We start from the raw sequence: 19,820 nt of genomic DNA on the forward strand, positions 1-19,820 counted from the left end.
GCTGTCGTTTTGGTTTTCTAGTATATTCTAAGTCAGGCTATAATTTTAAAGTATGGAATTAGTTCCAACATTTGCCATTTAATTAATCACTTGTTTTCAAATATTTTTCCTATTCCTGAGAAATGTAGATACTGTTTCTATTAAGGAATGAAAAATTGTTTTTTAAAAATAAGGCATGATAGAATGTATTTTTGTGAGATTATCACATATGTTAGGTGGTCGCACTGATTTACTTTACATAGAAGCAATTACAAAAAGTTGCTTTGTGCCACTGCCTGATTCTTGATGAGAAATTAGTTGTGTATAGCTATGAGGCGCTTTCCATACCATGTATCCACTTCTTTACAGACATATGTTGGGCATGCATGCATTTTTCTGATATTTTTAATACATTTATTTTCATAATAGGAAACCAGTGACGTGAATATTCCAGGATGCCAGTAGTGTTGGCACTTATTGATATGGTATAATTTAATATCTCATATATTTAGAACTGTGATACTGCAAAGCTGTCAATGTATATTACCCATTGTAAATAAGGTGTAACAAAAGCTTTGTTGTTCATATATCTTTTATTAAGGTAGTCCTAAATTGACTTTTCATCAGTTTGAAAAGAATTAATCAGAAAGGCAATTTAATATCAGAGCAAGTATTGTTTGCTTGGAAGATATGATCATGTGAGAGCTGATTTAAACAGCACTGAAAGCACACTATTCAGATTTATCTTTTTAAAACTCAAAGTTTTAAAGACATGAAGTATGAGGGATATGCTTTATTAATTTTATTGTTTCCAGACATGGGCACTGTTAAAACATAAACTCATTTTTCCTACACTTTTTTCAAGAAAATGTGCTGGTCTAAATAATCTACAGTTTATTACATGAATAAGTCTCTGATTAATCTTCTTGATTAGTACATGGAGCTATATTTAATCATGAATGAGAAAAGCATAAGTATATCTTAAAAAGACATAGTTTCTCTTCAGAGGGATGCAGCTTGCGCAGTTAGGTACTGTGAATGAAAACAATTGCTTAAATAAGGTAGTTTTCTTTGACCTGTTCATAACATGTTGTTTGCTATAATAAAACAGAATTTTTTTCTATTTAAAAGAAAATTCTAAGTATATTAAGAAGTTACACTATACAAAGAACTGGATTTTGCTATATATTTTAAGAATAGTTTTGTTGTGATTAGTCTTTTCAGATATGCCAATTGTCATTTTGAGTAGAATTCAAGTTCAATTACATTTAAGACTAAAGTCTTTTTTAGCCATTTTCAGTCATGCTGAATTTTGTGGAAAATTTTAAAGGTTTTGTTGGTTTTGAAATTTTCATTATTCTGTTAGTTCTACTGGTTGAGTCTGTTGAAGTAGGTTTAAAAATGCAGTAATCCACATGATCACAATTTTATCAATACACGTTTTTTACAGATACAAAAGAAACACTCTGGAAATTTTATCTCCAGTTCTATAATAATATAGAATTTGAAAGCATACGCCTCAAGTATTCAAAAGTTAAGAAATGTAAAAAATGGGTTGTTGTACAATCTCTATTTAACCACTTTGCTGTTATACTTTTTTACGAACTGTATACCTAATGAAGACAAAAATACAATGTAAGATAATTTCTGCTTTACTATATAAAATCAGAAAATAACTGATAATAAAATATTTATCTCTTTTAGATGGCAGATCACAAAGAAGTAATGAGAGGCATTGAGCGGCATCCTGGAGTCCAATATCCTGTTCTCACACCTAATCTTCAAGGTTTTCATTCTGCTGTAAGTGCATTTCTAGAAGATGTCTATAATTGGTGCTTTCATATTTCAGATACTTTCAGTTTAGTACCAAAAACTACTTATTTAATATCATATACCCTGTTCTGTTAGTACTAAGCTATATTTTAATAAAAACCTGTCAGTTTCTGTGGTGAAAAATGACCAAATTTACAGAATGACATTAAATACTATATGTTCATATTGTAATAGCGGTACCAATCAGTCTTTGCAAGTTGCTATGAATGATGCTTCCATAAACAGAGAAAGAAAATTCCTTTTCTTTCTTTGACTTGTTAGTCCTAGAAGAGTTTCTGAAAAATGGGATTTTATTGGAAAGTAGTGAGACAATTAAATGAAAATGCTTTGTAGGACTATATTAGATTTTTTAAAATTTTGAACCCATTTCAGTAGAATTCAAAAACTGTTAAATGTTTCAGTTCATACAAGACATATTCAAAATAATAAACTCGGAATGAAGTGTTAGAACTTACAAAAACAGAGCATTTCAGTCTTCTTAAAGCAATACATTTTGATAGTCAAATATTTACAGGTGTTTTTTGTTTTCTGAAGAGTTTTCATGCTTTCTATACTTTGTTTGGATCTAGGACAAGCCATATTTGGAATGCATACTCCTTGTTGGACGTTTATGGCTTAGTCTGATTCAGTTTTTATACTGCATGTGTGACCTGTGTACACAGGAGATTTAGCTATAGCAATGTAGTCAGATTTATAATACTACACTTAGTCCGCAATGGTAGCCGTATGAGTTGAATTATATCTGCTATATCTCTATACCCTATTTGGTGATACAGTGAAAGTAAAACAGTTGTGAGTCCTGAATTCTCTTTCGTTGATATTTATTTTCTCCCTTCCATTGGAAAAGATTTTTGTTCTTGTCAGGGTTGCTGAAGCTTAAATGTTATTCTGCAGAAGCAGATATTGTTGCCACCCTGGACATGTGCAGGTCACAGAGCTTGTCCTAAGCATGAGAGTGACTTCCTGCCATTCATAAAGAGGATGGACAGAGTTTATGAGATCTCCTTCTTTTTTGAAAAATGAAATATAAATATCCATCACTGTTATTTTCATGGTTGGATTTTATATAATTTCCTACATCTTAATACCTACATTTATCATTTAAAAAATGTATGCTTATGCAGTTGACAAGACGAAGAAGGAAATATGCCATAGTGATGTGAATTCATAAAATTAGTTTCAATCTCTTAACATGCAAATAGATTAAAGAACATTTGGAATTAAAATTGCATTTATACTTTAGTTATGGGTGAGACTTCTAATGTACTTAAAACTAAAACTCTAGAATATTTTACAGAATTAAACAATTTAATCTTTTAATATGTTGTTACTCTTCTGTTTTATTGAAATATATCTTTCAGATTGCAGCAGGGGCTACAGAAGTCTCAGTATTTGGTGCAGCATCTGAATCTTTTAGCAAAATGAATATTAATTGTTCAATTGAAGAAAGCATAGACAAATTTGAAGAAGTTGCTAAAGCAGCAAGAAATATGAATATTGCAGTGCGTGGGTAAATATAAAGATTCTTAAGTAATTCATAGTTACTGGAGTTGTTACGATTTCTTTTTCTGTACCAGTAGAAAAGTATGCTATCAAATTTTTACACTCCAATTGAAATAATAGTCTTTGTTATGAAAATGATTTATAAAAAATTGAATATATTTAGCATTTTGCTCTATATTTTGTAACTACTATTGGTAACTTTAATTTTGTTTGGAAGTTTCAAGAAATAAATTGTTTTGTATATAATTATCTATTTTCTTATAGAAATTTAGTCAATTTTATTTCCACAGATGACAGAATTTTTTTTTTGTGCTGCTAAGAACTCATAACACTGCTGAACCTTGAAACATATTCTGCATATTTTTATTTTATGTAGTGTTGGTTATATATCAATTCATACATTATAGAATCAAGGTATAAAAATGATGGAACAAATTTATTCCTACAAAAAAAAAAAATTCTTGACAAAAGTTATTCTGGAAACTCCAAGTGCTGCAGTATGTGGAGTCTATAGTGCATAAAACTCTTAATTCTTCTAGTATTTATCTTTCTCTGAGTATTTTCTTTTAAACTTGAATTACTCCTGAATGATACTGGCCCTTGAGCAGTCTCTCCTTTTCAGTTGCATTTTCCATTGCATTACACAAAACTGTGTATCTAAGGTTATTTGTGAAAATCCTTGTGAATGCAAAAAAGCTCACATAGATTTAAGGGGAAACTCAACAGTCAGATCCACTGTCTGTTACTAAGAGAAACTACATCAGGCTCAGGAAGTACCTGTAGCTGAAAGCAGATAGAGGTAGGTACCTCAGAGACTCAGTGCCTGAAAACCTGTCTGGGAATAATACTGGGATCTCTCTTTCCTCCAGAAATAGTGATGAGGTCATGCTACTGCTCACTTTTTGCATAATACAGTGGTAGTTAGAGCATTTGCCTTGAAAAAGGGAGATCTGACTTCTAGTTCTGCCTCAGCCTCAGGGATTTTTAACACATATCTCATACATGCTTGGGGCCTTTTTCCCTGGTCTAGTTAAGTGTTTTAGGTTAACAGTTACTGGATAAACAAATAAGAATTTTCACTGGATTAAGAAATAAAAACTTGTACCAGAATTTAAATACTCTACCTACCTACTAATCTCTCAGGTAGAATCAAGCTCTGTCCTCCTGACCTCTTACAAAAGGTCTGTTGTTTAAAAGATCTTTAGCACTACTCTTTGCCATGTTTTTCTGAAATTAAATTCTGTGCTGAGAACATAACTAGCAAATTGGGTTCTTCAGGAGGATTAAGCTCAGGGATACCTAAATTTTAGTTCCCAAATAAGTGTAGGAGACAGGCAGTCAATTCAGAGAAGACATAACCTTAGGTACTGGTGAAAGTTTTAAGTAAAAACTTTTGTTTCCTGGTTTTCTCAAATGTCTCAGCATATCAGGCAATAATTTCTGTTTCATATTCCTGTATTTCACTACCAAAATTCAGCCAAATCGTACAACAGAGCCAGGCTACCATCAAGGGAATCCTCAAGGCTTGTAGACTGTCTGTATGTTTGGATAGCTATGAGTGTCAACAAATGGACTTTGCAGCAGAAGATGTAGAGTCGTGATGCTGAGGAAGCTCCCTGTTGTGAACTCCAGATTGATGTTGAAGCATGAAATGGTAACTTGTCTTCTCTGCCTTAGTTTGTACATGTTTAATAAAGTGGCAACCTGCTGCTTTTTTTCCACATAATGTATGTCTAAGGCATTTGTAGCATGCCAGTAGCAGTTATTCTGGCTGTTATGCACTGACATGATGGAAATGACTGTTCCCATGATAGAATTCTACAGTGTTTCCATACATTTATTGTCTACTGCCTGATCAACTCTATGTGGCAGAGAGGAAGAAATAAGAGGCAGAAAATTGTCAGCTAGAAAGAGCAGAAAAAGAGAAAATAATATTATAATAATGAAGAATAAAAAGAAGGAAAACAAGATAAGGGGGCACAAAGAGAGGGGTATAAGGTACCAGGTAATGAAGCAAAGAGAAAAAACAGTAATCCAGAGATGAGGAGAAATGAGAAAATTGACCTCAGGGAAAATATAGTCAGATTATTTTTTAAAAGTGTGTATTTTGTGCATCTAATACCAAAATCTGTAATTTCACACCAGTATGCAAACTTAGGCAACCTTCACATAGTACGTACAGGATGTTTTCAGTAAGTGTGTCATGCCACATGCAATACGTTACACAATGCTTCAACACTGGACTGCTTAATATCAGATATATTACAAAGCACATATATTCAAAGCCATGAATGAAACTGATTTAATTTCACTCAATCTGTAGCTTTCTTCTTCATGCTTACAGGTCTAAGAAAAGTGAATCATTCAGAATGAGTAAGCCATCAAAAGAATCATTGGATTTGTGAGATTATAACTGAGTCAAAAATCCAATTAGAGAGAATAATAATATTGAGGAGAAACTAAATTTATATTACAGCTATTTTCACCACAGGATGTTAGCTTTGGAACTAGTTTGTTCTAGCTAAAATTAGAGTTTGAAGCATCAAGAAATAAGATGCTGGTTTAAAGTTATACTTTAAAAATCAGTAAGCTACCAGGAGAAGACTATCTGGTATTTGTCTGGGGGAGTCTAAAATAATTGAATAATGAAATAGCTAATCTGCTATGAATATGTTAAGAATCTAAATTGGAGAATATGTATCCTTATTTCATAACAAAGAAAACTAACTGATGTAATAATTCTCAGCATCTAAAACGTTGACCAAACATGGATTTCAGTATAATGAATATGCTGAAAAGAAAGTTTTGAGCATGTTAGTAAGTTAGAAGATAAAAGAGAACTGGTTAACACAAACTGTTTGAACTTTGAGTGCCTTTTAAAAAATCCTTCCTAGAGATCTTTAAAGGAGATAAAATAGTTATTAATGAGAAGTAAATTGTTGCTATGCATTAGAATCTGGATAAATATGTTTTCAAGAGAATAATTACCAAGTATTGTGATACATTGAGTCTTGTTCCTCCCTATTCATACTGACTGAGGTGCACTCCTCAAGAGTTGCAGAAATGTGGGAATCTGTAAGAAGCACTGAGACTTAATGATTGCTCAGAAATAAAAAATCAAAAGGATTGTTTTGTGTCCTTCTACCTCAGTACTTTCTGTTAAAATCCAGTGTACTGTCTTTGGTAGAGTAGAATTCTGAACACCAGGAAAATATGAGCAAGTAGCAAGAACATACAAATACAGAATTCTAAAAGGACTTTTATTTTAATGGTGATATCATAGTACTTTAACAAAACTCTGGAGGTAGACTTAAAACTTCTAATTAGTTAAAAATCAAAGAAATACCCATAAAGAAGAAGCATCAGTTTTGGTTCCAAGTTGAGAAAGTAAATAAATCTATTTACAGCACTTCAGATATTTGTGAGGGGGAACATTATGGAAGTAGATCATCAATGCCAACTTAATTCTAGAAGATCGAAACATAATTTCTCTTGTACCACCCAACAAAAGTCTGCACTTCTGTAGGGAATTCATTAGGATTTGAGTGGAATTAGTTCATTAGTTCCCAAATATTGCAATATGTTTAGGAGACTTTCTAAATGATTAATCTGCTTAAATACAGTGTAAAACTCCACAAGCATCTATTATATAAACACAGGGCTTCCCCTCCCAAGTGAAAATGAGGTGTAGGAAAGATAATCAGAAAGTGAAACTTAGGAACAGCTTTGGTAGAAATATTCATTGCAATCAAGGGGTTAGTTTTTCCTGGAGAGGTAACAATCAAAAAAAATCTGCTATCAAAGCCTTTGATTTATGATCTTCTCCCTTATTTAGCTGCTACTGAAAAGGCTGTTTTGAGTGACAGATTTGAGAAGTGGCATTTTCCTAAAACATTTGTGCATCCCCTGCAAAATTTTCTAAATGCTGAAACAGTCAGGGCTTTCTGGCAAATCTTTCTTTATGTCATGTTCTTTCCAGATCTGTGTTGTGAGTGTCACATAGGCAAGTCAAGCAGCCATAGAAAGAGGGGCAGAAACTTAGAGTTCCTAAAACTGGAATTTGGGAGTTTTTGTTGAATACTGTCAAAGCCACCGTTTTAGAAATAAAAGGATGGTATGTTAGATACTTCAGTTTACATTCAGTATTTTGAATTGGTACTCATTATTTTACTGATTGTTTTTTAATTTTGAGGAGATTCAGGTTTTATTTCGTTTAGTGGCTTTATTTAATTATGATAATTATATATTGTTTACAACTATCATTGTAACATGAGGCATTTAAGTCTGAGCTTGTCATCCTAAATTTGCTTTTAGTTACTGGATAGGCAGCCTTCAGGCTATTTATCATACATGCTTTAAGTCCCTACCTTTGGATAAGATGATTCACCCTCAGGGTGATCCTTCCTTTGGGCTCTAAAGGAGCTTGGATCCTATCCTCTGTTAGTAATCCTGTGGATGGCCTATCTAAGACATGAGATGTAGATGATTTTCTTTGATATCTGAAGTTAGAACAGATGAACCTGATCCTACCTGTGCATAGACCAAGGATTAGCACCTTGTAATTTATGTAAATTACAATAGATATAATAAACGCGTTAGTAGGCTTAGTGGTACAAGATAACACGGAATAAAGCGGTGGACAATGATATGCACTCTGTGCACTGAGAATTTTTATCACCCTATTGGAGAACCAAAGCAAAAACCTGCAGCCTTTGCTCAAGAAAACTCCCACAGCTACACAGTTTGGCTTCTAATGTAAATTTTGTAGGCTAAATATTTTGTTTGAATTACTTAGGTAGTAAAAATATTAATATGCATAAATTGTATTTATATTATTTTCAAAACAGAGATTGTTTCCTTTCTAAAGCACTACTGTTGTTTAAAGTGTTACTTATTTTCAGGAAATGGATAATTTAGTGCTTTGCCCTAACTCCTTACTTGTGCAGTTGAAAAATACTTCCAAAAATAATTTTAAGGGGTTCAAATTTTATTTACTATTTTTACTGGCTATTTAGAATTTATGTAGTGAGTGTAAATCATTGACAATCCTTGAATCTTATGAAAAATGCACTCAAACAGTTGAAACTAAACTTTAAGCTTTTGCATGTCTTACTGTTGCTACAGCTGCACTAGCATTGACTCGATCATCATCCAGAAAATTTATGTTGTCAGCTGTCACATTTAAAATCTGTAGCACAGTACACAGTTTTCTAAATGTTTACTAAATTAGTTTAAATGTTTATGAAGAACTGAAATCTTGCATATGGTCTTAGAAGTTAGACCATTTATTAGTGTCATAAAGGGTTTTTTATTTTTATTTTTTTGTACATGCATTAAAACTTTATAATAACATCTGGGACACATTCTGTGGAGACACTGTGCCAAATCAGTGTTCTAAACTGTGGTCAGCTAATGACTACTATGCATATTTTGCATGTGAAATGGCACAAAATACTGTTACTTTTAGGACTGCATCTTTTAATGCATAATTCAGGTACTATTAAAAAATATTACTACTTTTCCAGTGCTTAAAGATGAAGCCAAACAGTCAGGATTGGTGGAAAGCTGTGGCATGTGCTGATTGCAAGTAGTCACTTGGATTGTGTTTTAATTTAAATATAATGTAAATTTAAATGTAGTATACAGAGAAATTGTTAGACAAATACATTCTAGTTAAGCTAGATTCCTCCAAGTGAATGTAATCCAAAATTTAAAAAGACACAAAAATAAATTGCAATTACTACATGGAAGAACAAGTTCCCTGGGTGGAATGAAGTAAGGAGTCCTCTGTCCCCGTTTTCCCACAAATGGAACTTCAGCACATGCCTTGTGTCCTGTAACAGTGAAATAGCTTCAGAATAACTTCTGTTGAAACAGTCAGTTCTGTATGTGACTGTTGTAGTTCAAATGCAAATTTACTGGGAATATAAAAGCCGAAAGTTGTATTTTTTCTGTACCAAAAAAGCACCTCCTCGTGACCATCATTTAAAAACCATCTTGCATGCTTATGTCCCAATCCTGAAAAAGTTTTGTGTGAATAGCCCTTCTGAGGCCAGCTGGACTATTTGCATGTGCAAATGTGAATGTGCATGCAAATGTTTAGAGGTTCGGTGTTAGAAAAACAGATGGCAATGTTTGCTGTAAAATAACTATTTTAACTCTAAAAGCCTTTTTTTAAGAAGCTGCTGCTTCATAAAATAGAGCACATGTAATCATACGTTAATTCTAAATTGATGTATGTAATTCCTTTAAAATATATTTTGCAGACCTATAACTTTTAAGAATGAACAGTATGATGAAGTTCGCAATACATAAAAGAATATTGAAATATATCAATATTTAGCTTATATTTGTCTTTGTATAAAATGCAAATATTGGTTGATATCCTTGAAATACAGGAATAATATTTGCTATGACAGATAGGTACCACACTGATTATTGTTTTATTTAGTATCTTTAAATACCACAACTGATTCTTTTTATATTATGCTATAATAAAGGTTACAGGTTACTGCAGATACATTTTCTTGTTGATTATAGGAAAGAATTATTATTTTATTTCTGTGATAATGGACAAGGTAAGATGCAAAATAATAGAAATTATCTAAAAAATCAATTTGGTTGTCTTGAATCCGCTAGTGATATTTTGATTTATTTTGAAAAAAATGCATTTTTGAGAACACATTGATTTTAATATACTTTATAACAAATAATTCCAGAAATTAATTATCAGCTATTTAATTTGAATATTGTTAGAAAATTCTGACTATCAAGATAATCTGATCTTTATGATTCAGTTTAATAATGCCCCTTTTCCTTTTATTACATTTCATATTAACTTCTTTAATATAAGACATTTGGCTGGCCTTATAACACTGTATTTTATATATCTAATTAGAAGTACCATGAGATAAACTCCAACAATGCAGTCTTGCACAAATCAATACAGTTCAAAGCTGCATGTATTTTATAAATACAGACAGAAACTTTGAACTCAATTATTTTCTGGCATTTTGGAATACTTAGGGCTGGAGTACACTTTTTTTTGGGGGGGGTATTGCTTTAAATTCCCCTTTTTTAACTACCTTGTGTAGTTCTTTAGCATAGTCAGTTATATTGATAGCAGGGTCTATAAGTCAGCCTAAACTTGAGACTGTGCAAACAGCACAATGTAGACGAGCCTTTAATAGAATTAGAAGCAACACATTTTAGTGTGTAAGTGGTAAACAAGTCTTTGTGCTTACACTGTATTAAGCCAGCTGCTCTCAGTCCCCTGGCACAGCTTGAGAATCCAGAGATTGCTAGGATGTGGGGATTTGGTGTATTTCTCTGTACTGGAGACAGGTTAAGAAAAAGATGTAGGAGCCATTATACTAGCTCTATCTTACTGCATGATTACACTATGTAGGAGGAGAGCTTTTCCTTAGGAATCACTTTATACCACCTTTCACACATTTTTTTGTGCCTGCAGAAAGGTAGAAAGTGATACTGGTGGGCCAAAGGAGATAGTGGGTTTTGTTTTTTAATAAGTGACACCTGAGGAAATTCAAAATGATTTCTGTTTCTTCAAAAGGATAATGTAAAATTAGACTCTAAATATTAGTATCAAATTATAAGATAACAATACAGTATGTCTGCTGGTATGTTATTGATTGGTGTACAGATAATCAAATACATTAAATCTGAAGTGGTTAAGTGGCCCTTGATTACAGTAATAGTTTTGTTCTATTTTTTAAGCAGAAAGTTACATTTTGCATCACTTTACACAAACTGTAGCAGAATTTCTGGGCACTCAAAAAATAATAAAGAATATTATTTATCATAGGTTTTCACTTGGAATAGCATGTATATTGTTTATAAATAAGTACTAAATAAAAGGAGGTTTTTTTCAATAAAAAATCAAATGCGGAAAAAAATCCTGGCCTTATTTACACATTTTGGACTTGGCTTGGAGATTCTGTTTCTGGAAGAATCTCCTTTCCCTCCCCTCTTCTTTCTGTTTTCCCTCTCCTTACAGTAAAGATTGCCTGTTTCTAACAAACGGCTTCCTCTGCAAAGAGACAGAATATATCAACCTTAATATTACGAATTCACCAAATGATCGGCATATACATTTTAGCACGAACATCCAATAAAAATAAATACATCTGCAGTGAACATGGTAAATTATATGCGAACTTACACTATAATAATAAACAGGAAACAGCAGCATCTGAGTCTGCAACTGGCTTCTCAGGAGGCTCCATGCTTCCAGCTGTGGTAGCAGCTGTGGATCTGGCTCTGGAAGTCTTGCTGAAACAAGCTGACAAAGGGCTGATTACAACATGGAGTTCAGTTTCTGCTTGGATTCATTTTGCTTTTAGCACACTTCGGTTATGAAAAGTTTGCTCATTTACCCAGTTTGTGGTTTTTTATCCTGCACTTCACAGTCATTGGGCTGGTGTGGTGATTATCACCATTCCTACTGACCTTGATCATGGGGACCATATACTGTCTATACCATTTGTGGAACATTGCAGTTTGGTTTGGGCTTATTGGAAGAAATTGAAAACTCTCTTCCTTTCCTATTCCTTCTCCTCGCCATCCCCAGAGACTGTTCAGCATTTTTGTCCAAAATATTATACAGTAAAGTTGTTGGGCTTTATTTTTTTATTTTTTACTGTTGCTATATGCATAAAAAAACAACTTATGAGACGACTGAAAGATACTCACCTGCAGTGAAATCTGGAGAACAAGCAAGAGTTCACTCTGCCTGGTGAAACAAGCAGAGAACTTCTTTTTATCAGTTTTTTACTACAGGGAGTAATTCTGATCTCACAGAACCTGATTGAGAAAAACAGCATCTACCTGTGTTTTCCTAGAGCAGCTTTATAGTGCAGCCTTCACATATTGCAGGTACTTCTTTTCACCTCTGCTTGCGTGGACTCTTTTTTCAATTGTACTCTAAAGACGTGGTTAAGCTACTAAAAACTCTGGCCTTGATTCAGCAAAGATTTAAGCACATACTTAGAATTAAGCACTTCCATTGCAAAGTCTGCTTTGTGAACTTTCAGAAATTTGCTTCTGCTCTCATACTGTGGAGTGTCTCTGGTGAATATCTTGAGACCAGGACAGCCTTTTTCATTACAAATTCTTTTTTCTTTCAGTCCTGCCATCTTTTTAGAAAACAGCTGTATTCTCAACTTAATTGAATCCCAAAATTGAATCCCAGTTGCCTCTGTAACTCATTGCTCAAACTCTTCTCTTTCTTTCCCTCTGCTTCTTTTCTTCACGCAGGATCTTGCTCCTTTCTCCTAAGGAAAAATAGATATAATATGATCTTCCTTCTGTCATTCTGTTCTCCCTCCCTCTGTAATCCTTCCTCCTTCTTCTCCTCCACTGTCAGAGCAGCAGAAGTTTCTTGTCTACTTTCCATCTGTACCCCTTCCACTTGCCCCAGTGACCCCACGTTCTGCTCTCCCTCTTATTTCTTCCCTCCCTTATTCTCTTTCTTAACCTCTCACTGTCCTCTGGCTCTTTTCCATTGCAATATAAGCAAGCATTTGTGTCTTAAAAATTTCACCGTTGACCCCACTCAGTTCTTCATCTCATATCTCATCGTCTATCTCTTCTTCATTCCTAAGCTCATTGAAGGCGCTGTTTATAATTACTGTCTGGAGACCCTCTTCTGTGATTCCCTCCTATAACTCCTACACTTTGGCTTCTGTTCCTTGCTTGCAACTGCAACAGCTCTCACCAAACTCCCCGATGACAAGATCTCAGAAACAGTAGTCTATCCTCATTCTTTTTGACTTGTCAGTAGTGTTTGCTGCGGTTGACCAGGATCTTCTTTAAAATTTTGTCCTCTGTTGCCTTATGTGGCTCTGTCTTCTTGATTTTTTCTTTCTAAGCATTCCTTCAGCATGTTCTTTGGAATTGTCTCGCAATTTGGAGGGGTGTAGGTGGCGGTCTTGGGGCTCTGCTTTGGCTGGTTTCTTTTCTCTTTTTATGCCTTACGGCTTATTTCAAACACTAAAGAGAAAGTGTAACTGCCAAATGTACCTGTAGATAACAGATCTACCTTTCTATCGAAACCTATCTCCTCTCACTGAAACTTAATTTGGAACTGCACAAATGCAATTACAAAGCATTCCACCCAGAGCTGCCTTGAGTCTAGATGTCTTGGCAAATGCTCAGAGCAGATAGTTGATTATCTTCCCTCATTCGTGTAGACATGCATATTTTCTGCTTTTGTGTGATAGGCTCTCTGTACCCCTGCTAGCTGTACCAGCCCTTCTCTGCATCTGTTCCAGCTTGTATTACTTTTTCTATGAATTACTCAAATTGCATCTCTTATTTCAGTGTTCAAGTGTTATGTTCAAAGGAGAACATAACAAGACCTTGTCAAATAGAATTCATATTTTATGATGTCTACTGAAAATGCTTCTCCTGATGTATGTTTGGAGTGTATTTGATACTTTTACAGCCTCATTTTAGGCATTTCACTTTCTTTGTCATTGCCATCAACTGAGTTCCATTTCTATTGCTCCTGTCCTTTCTCATGGAATCACAATACTTTTTTGTACAATGCCACTAAATTTAATGTTATCATCATGCTTCTACTTTTTATGCCAATTCATTGCATGAAAAAATTAAATAAAAATTGTGCCAAACTCATCCTCAATGAACTCTACTAAAAAGAGTTTCTTTTTTCATTCTCCACAGGACTTCATTTTCTCTCTGTTAGGAAGTTCCTTACCTGTCTAATTCTTTTAGTAAACCTATTTTCTCCAGTTTGATATTGAATATCAGTGTCCAGATAGATTATATCTACCATATTTTCCTTGTTTAAAATTTTAGCCTAAACACGATGGTGTAAGCATGCAGAGAGCTCATAATCTCAAACAGATTTGTACACTGTAGTAGACAGATTCCTCAGGTCATCACATACTTTCATACCCCAGCAGGCCCACCTGAATTATGTGAGCTCAGGCAGATTTCTGCTAGCTAGTGTGAACTACAGGGAGTATTTCCTTGTTCTCTAGATACCTTTTGGCCTGCTTTTAGTTTTGTTTGCTCTACTCCATTCCAGATGTCATTCATGCCACATTATCACTACCAAATGCAGGTCTTCTTGATAATAATGTATATAGCTGTTAGGAACATATAAGGTATAGCTAATTAGAGAGACATGTATAAACATTTATGTTTTGCATTTACTTTCTTTGTGTTTAGCACTGTTGCTCACTTCATAATGAGTGTTGTGGCTTATGTTGCAAAATAGTTGCAATAAAAGTCTGTGTGTTCTCTAACTCTAGGTACCATAGTATTATGAAAAAATAATCCTTTGGGTCTGAGATTTTTCATGCTCAGTTTCATTTCAAAATCTGTGTGTATATGTGGAAAATATAAGGAAATTATCTTGAACTGTTTTTGAGTACATGTCACTGAAAAGCAAGGCAGTGTTTTTACTGTTCAAAGTAGCTACTTTTTTATTTTTAGTGTAGATAAGTAAATTCAGAATTTTGAAACTTAAATGGTGACATCTAAATTGGGTGGGATGGTATTCGATGAAGTCTATGGCCAAGTTTTGAAAACCTGGTTTTCATAATAACATACAAATAATTGAAATCATGCCTACTAGGCATCTGGACTAGAATTATGAGCAGGATGTAATGGACCCAACCACTTCTGTGGAAAAAAAATTCATTTCCATTTCTTTGTCAGAGCTAATCAGATTCTTTTTGTGTTCACGGGCTGCTTCTTTCTTGCTGCTAGTTCCACTGTGCAACACCCTACCTTCAAATATTGGAATGGAATATGTTCTCCATGGTAAAATGCTGATAATAACAAATTCACAATTTGTTTTTGCCTGTTGCTCATCCTGATTTCACATTCTATCAATCAATTTCTCCTTCAACTGCAAATAAACAATACCTCCCTTACCCTATGGATCTTGACTACATACAAACTGGCTTCCATTCAATCCAGTTTGCATTATACAGTGTATAATTTTACATTTTATCCTTCCGTGTTGATAGAAAGAGAGTGACGGGGAATCGATGAAGGCTCTTGTTCTCCTGTTAAGCAGTTGAGCAACCTCCCATTGGGACTGGGGCTCTGCCTGCCTCTGAATTTGTTGTAAATCCCTCTATGGCCACACTTATTTTGATTTTGAAGGCCTGTTTCTGGTTAGTTTAATCCTATTTCTAATCAATTTAAGATAAACAATTAAAAGTTTAATTGGAATTTCATGGCTTTTAATTATCATTAAAACAGGAAATTTAAACCAAATTCTACATTAACACAGTATTAAGACTGAAGAATGAAGGCTCAGTTGCGGCCTTTTTTGTGCTTTGTGGAGCAGATAGTTGCTGAGAGATGGTCTGGTTTCTCAGTTTCCTTTTGTTCGAAGCCATACCTAAGCTACAGCTAGCAATGGAATTATCATTTTTCTGGGGCGCTGGGATAGAAATACCACTAGAGAAATTGAATGGGGTGGGATTAGAGCTACCCCATTCACCAGAATTCTACTCATGCGATAGCAGGGTTGTTATAAGGTGCTTGTATCTTTGTGTTGCTATCTATAGAATAGGTAGCTGGCACAAGGAAGCAAATGATATCTTACTTCCTCTGGATACCTTGTGTGGGCCAGGCAAGAAAAACCTTGAGCTGGCTCTTAAAATTTAAAAAGGAAATACCAGGACAATTTGAATTTTCCTGCAGCAGCATTAATTTGGCTGCATTGTTGATCCTTTACAATTTGTGACATACATTGATCATAAATAAAGCTATAAAATGTGATCTGTGATTTAAAAAAAAGAAGAGAAATTTTCTATTTTCATCTGATGCGATTTTAACTTTTCATTCAAATCTTTATTCTACAATGACCCACTTAAATATTCAAAGTTATATTTAAGGTAACCTTTTTTTTGAATGTAACATGTGGACCAATATAGATAAGCCTATATAAAACAAAAGTATCTTTGTGTGTTGTTCTTTTTATTGTAGGTATGTGTCATGTGCACTGGGATGCCCGTATGAAGGAAACATCACACCAGCTAAAGTGGCAGAAGTAAGAATGCACTTCTGGCTTGTCTTTTTAATGATAAAAACATACCTTTTAAAATGTGCCTAAGTTATTTTCTCTACTTAATCCTAAAAAGATCTTTAATGAATAAAATTCAAGGAAAACAAACAGAAAACATAGTTTACTCTATAGCTGGTTGCATAACCTCACTATTTTTTTCAACCATATCCAGCCAAGTTTAAGGAAAATAATGTGTTTTTATTATAATTAACCTTGAGGAAAAAAAAAAAGATGCTATTTCCTTCAACAAGATGGCAGGGAAATGCTTAAGGAAATAGAATCAAGCACATATGTCAGTGGACCATGTTGCATGAGATGATTTCCAGCACAACTTCTTGCAAATGGAACGTGCTGTTAAATCTGTTCTGTGCTGGCATGAGCATACTGCTCACTGTCCATCCTCAGTGCCACTACCAAAACATTGTGTTTCTGGCACATGATGTACTAGCATCATGTGATTAAGGCATGAATCAAAACTCTTCCACAACATAATTTCCTGCTACTTACCTTACTATACTCCTATGATGGAATAAGGTGCACCTTCCCTCCCAGCACTTTTCTCCAAGTAAGATAAAGGAGAAGGAAGGAGATGTTTTGTCCAGCCTTTCTCTCCAGCAGAAAAAGAGTTGAGGGCCTAAAAAGGCAGGAGAGTGAAACACAGCTGTCATATTTTGCAGGAAGTCAAAGAGGGCAAAATGGGCAGTGGACATGAAAGTGAGGAGATAATTCCAGAGGCACAATGCAAGACATGCTGACTTTCCTCCTGGAGAAGGATTTGCCTTCTCTTCCACTGTGCATGTTACACTTAATTACCTATTTTTGGCAACCTAGCAGAATCTCCAAACCATTTTTTTTTGTTCTGTAGCAGCTAGTCAGTATTTGTCTTATATCTTGTATTCTGTGTGTGTGGCTTTCAGGTCCTGTCCTCCTGCATCTTCTTCTAGTTTACATTCCAGATGGAACTTGCGATAGTGCTGCTCCCACGGCAGCCACATATACTCTCACTCTTTGAAAAAATAGCTAAATTGGAAGGTATTCAGTATTTCTAAATTAATTGGTTTTAATATGAAATGAAAGTTAGAAGTGACACAGCTTTAGTTAAGCAGTGATGACAGATTCAGCTGTGCTGTTGGTAAATTGCTTACTGCAATATCATGTTCCCCAATAGGCTTCTTTCCATGTGTTGCTCATTTTTTAAAACTAACTACTCTCCTTGCACAGAAGAGCTCCCTTTCATTTTGACAGTGGGAGAGCTATTTAGTGTTCCAAACCTTCAAACTTTTACTCACACAGCTGTTTTATTTTCTGTGTTCATCCCAGTAAGTTTTTTCTTTTATACGTGTACACCATTCTGTATGTGCTTAAAAAATAAAAGGTACCTTGTTATGTTATTAATTCAGGCCCTGATTCAGCAAGCATTGATGGTTATCTAGAAGCATCTGATTAGCTGTTAATGGGTTTTACATAAACACATGCACTCATTCTTTGCTGAATCAGGATTATCAAAATTACTGGCTGTGCTGCTAAACCCTGTCAGAGGGCTGCCTTGCTGGTCATCATCTTTCTCAGAATGGGAGCATATCACTCCCTTGACTGTGCATTGCCATCAGCAGCTATGACTTTGGTTGGTACTGTTTCTTCCAGGATCAGCGACAGTGACCAGATTTTTTTTAAGCAAAAGCTTTTTTACCTGGAGCAAAAGTAATTAAGAGAAATGGATCACAAACCAATGCATTTCTGGCTTACTAGATATGTAACCATTTTATGGATAAAGATCTAATGGGTCTAAACTTCAGATGCCTTCAGACTTGTAGAATCCATCTAGCACATCCATCTGGTTCTTCTCTCATCCTGTAAAATAAACCACTGCATAGCCCTGTTTTATTACCCTGCTTCCTAAAATGGAGTCACTTTTTAACCACTTATAATCCTCCGATTTGTTATTTTTAACCTTAGACAAATAAGGCTTGAAAGTTGTTGGAAACACAAGGTAACATCCTTGAAACCAGTGTGTTGCCCATTATCTTCCAGCCAGATACTTGGCTGTTTTTATCTGGAGCTTTTGTCTCTCTGCCTGCTTCTTTCTCTCCTTAGCTCCCTTTTAACCTAGATCAGTGAATTCATATAAATATTTTCCAGCATTCAGTAATTTTCCCTTGCTGATCAGGCCACAGAAAATGTATGTATTCTTGTTTCAATATTATTTAGATTATTACAAAGTTTCCCTTACATCACAAGGATTGCAGTGTGTATTTATGCTGTTATTCACTTAAAAAACATCTGTAACTGGAATGCGACCTGTTTATATTCAATTTAAGAGTGTAGTTTTAGATTTTCTTTCCAGCAATAGGATTGTTCACATGCTTAAGGGGTTGCAGTACTGGGTCAGCAGCTCGCATTTTGGTCAATGCCTGGCATCAGGGCAGTACTCCCACGAGGAGCAGCACAAGACTCATGCGTAGTAAAACTGTTGAACAGTGAGTGCAGAGCACAACGCTTTTCTATTAACAAAGCTTCAGCCTCATCATCATGTTCTGATTAAACTGACAAAACAATGTGTTCTCTTCTCCCCCACCTTCCTCCTGAAAATTCATATTGAAAACTTACAAAACTATAAATAATGAGACTTCTTCTAAGATAAGATAGAAAGGATAGAAGGATAGTAGGATAGAAAATCCAATACAAAAAACTACCATTCAGCTTTCAAACATGCACATTTTTCTTGGAATTAAATATATACTCCTTTGCTTTTTAAGGATTGATTTAAATTTAGATCATGAAAAGTCAGTGATGATGCTCGGCTTGTTAGTACTCTCTATCAAGACCTTTCAGGGCTTGATTTTACAAAAGCTGAAAGACCCACAGACTGAGCACTCAAAAGAAGTGAATCTGATATGATTTCTAGCTGTTTACGTAGCCTCCTAGTCATCACTAAGATACTCAGCTAGAAATACTTTGAATCAAGGATAAAAAAGAACATCTAGAAAAAAAATACAGTCTGCTGCTTTCACCCTGATATTAAGCAAAAGTTTGGGGGTTATCTAGAGGTAGTCCACCACTAACTGCATGATGATCCATTTTTTTCTTATAGCTGTAGTCCAATTTAAACACCTGCCATGTGCTGATGATATATGCTGCAAGATGGAATCCTGGTGAATGTCCTTTTCTTAAGCATATATCAAATTTATGGTGGTATGAACCCAGGATTCTTTGACTTTAAAGCACAAAGAGTTTTACTACATTTGCAAGAGTCATAGAACTTGCAAGCTTTGAGCAGAGCAATTCAGACTGCTTGAAGTTCTTTTTCAGCTGTTCTTTGAATTAAGTGAACAGCAATATTAATCCAGTACTTCCGGGACTGCTGGTGCAGTGCTTTGTCAGCTTCCTCAGACATATTCACAGCAATACCACTGATGAAGTCTTAGAATTGCTTTAA

The 19,820-nt window shown here is 34.6% G+C and overlaps 1 protein-coding gene across 1 annotated transcript in view; it reads left to right on the plus strand.

Annotated features, from left to right (window-relative positions):
• Positions 1-19,820, plus strand: part of HMGCLL1 (3-hydroxy-3-methylglutaryl-CoA lyase like 1) — an 81,432-nt gene that overhangs the window by 29,584 nt on the left and 32,028 nt on the right. The window contains 3 exon segments of the mRNA XM_067294825.1: positions 1,684-1,779; positions 3,174-3,322; positions 16,306-16,369. Of these exon segments, the coding sequence (XP_067150926.1) occupies positions 1,684-1,779; positions 3,174-3,322; positions 16,306-16,369 (309 nt within the window).

Source organism: Apteryx mantelli, chromosome 3, assembly GCF_036417845.1.
Source record: "Apteryx mantelli isolate bAptMan1 chromosome 3, bAptMan1.hap1, whole genome shotgun sequence".
Lineage (NCBI taxonomy): Eukaryota > Metazoa > Chordata > Aves > Apterygiformes > Apterygidae > Apteryx > Apteryx mantelli.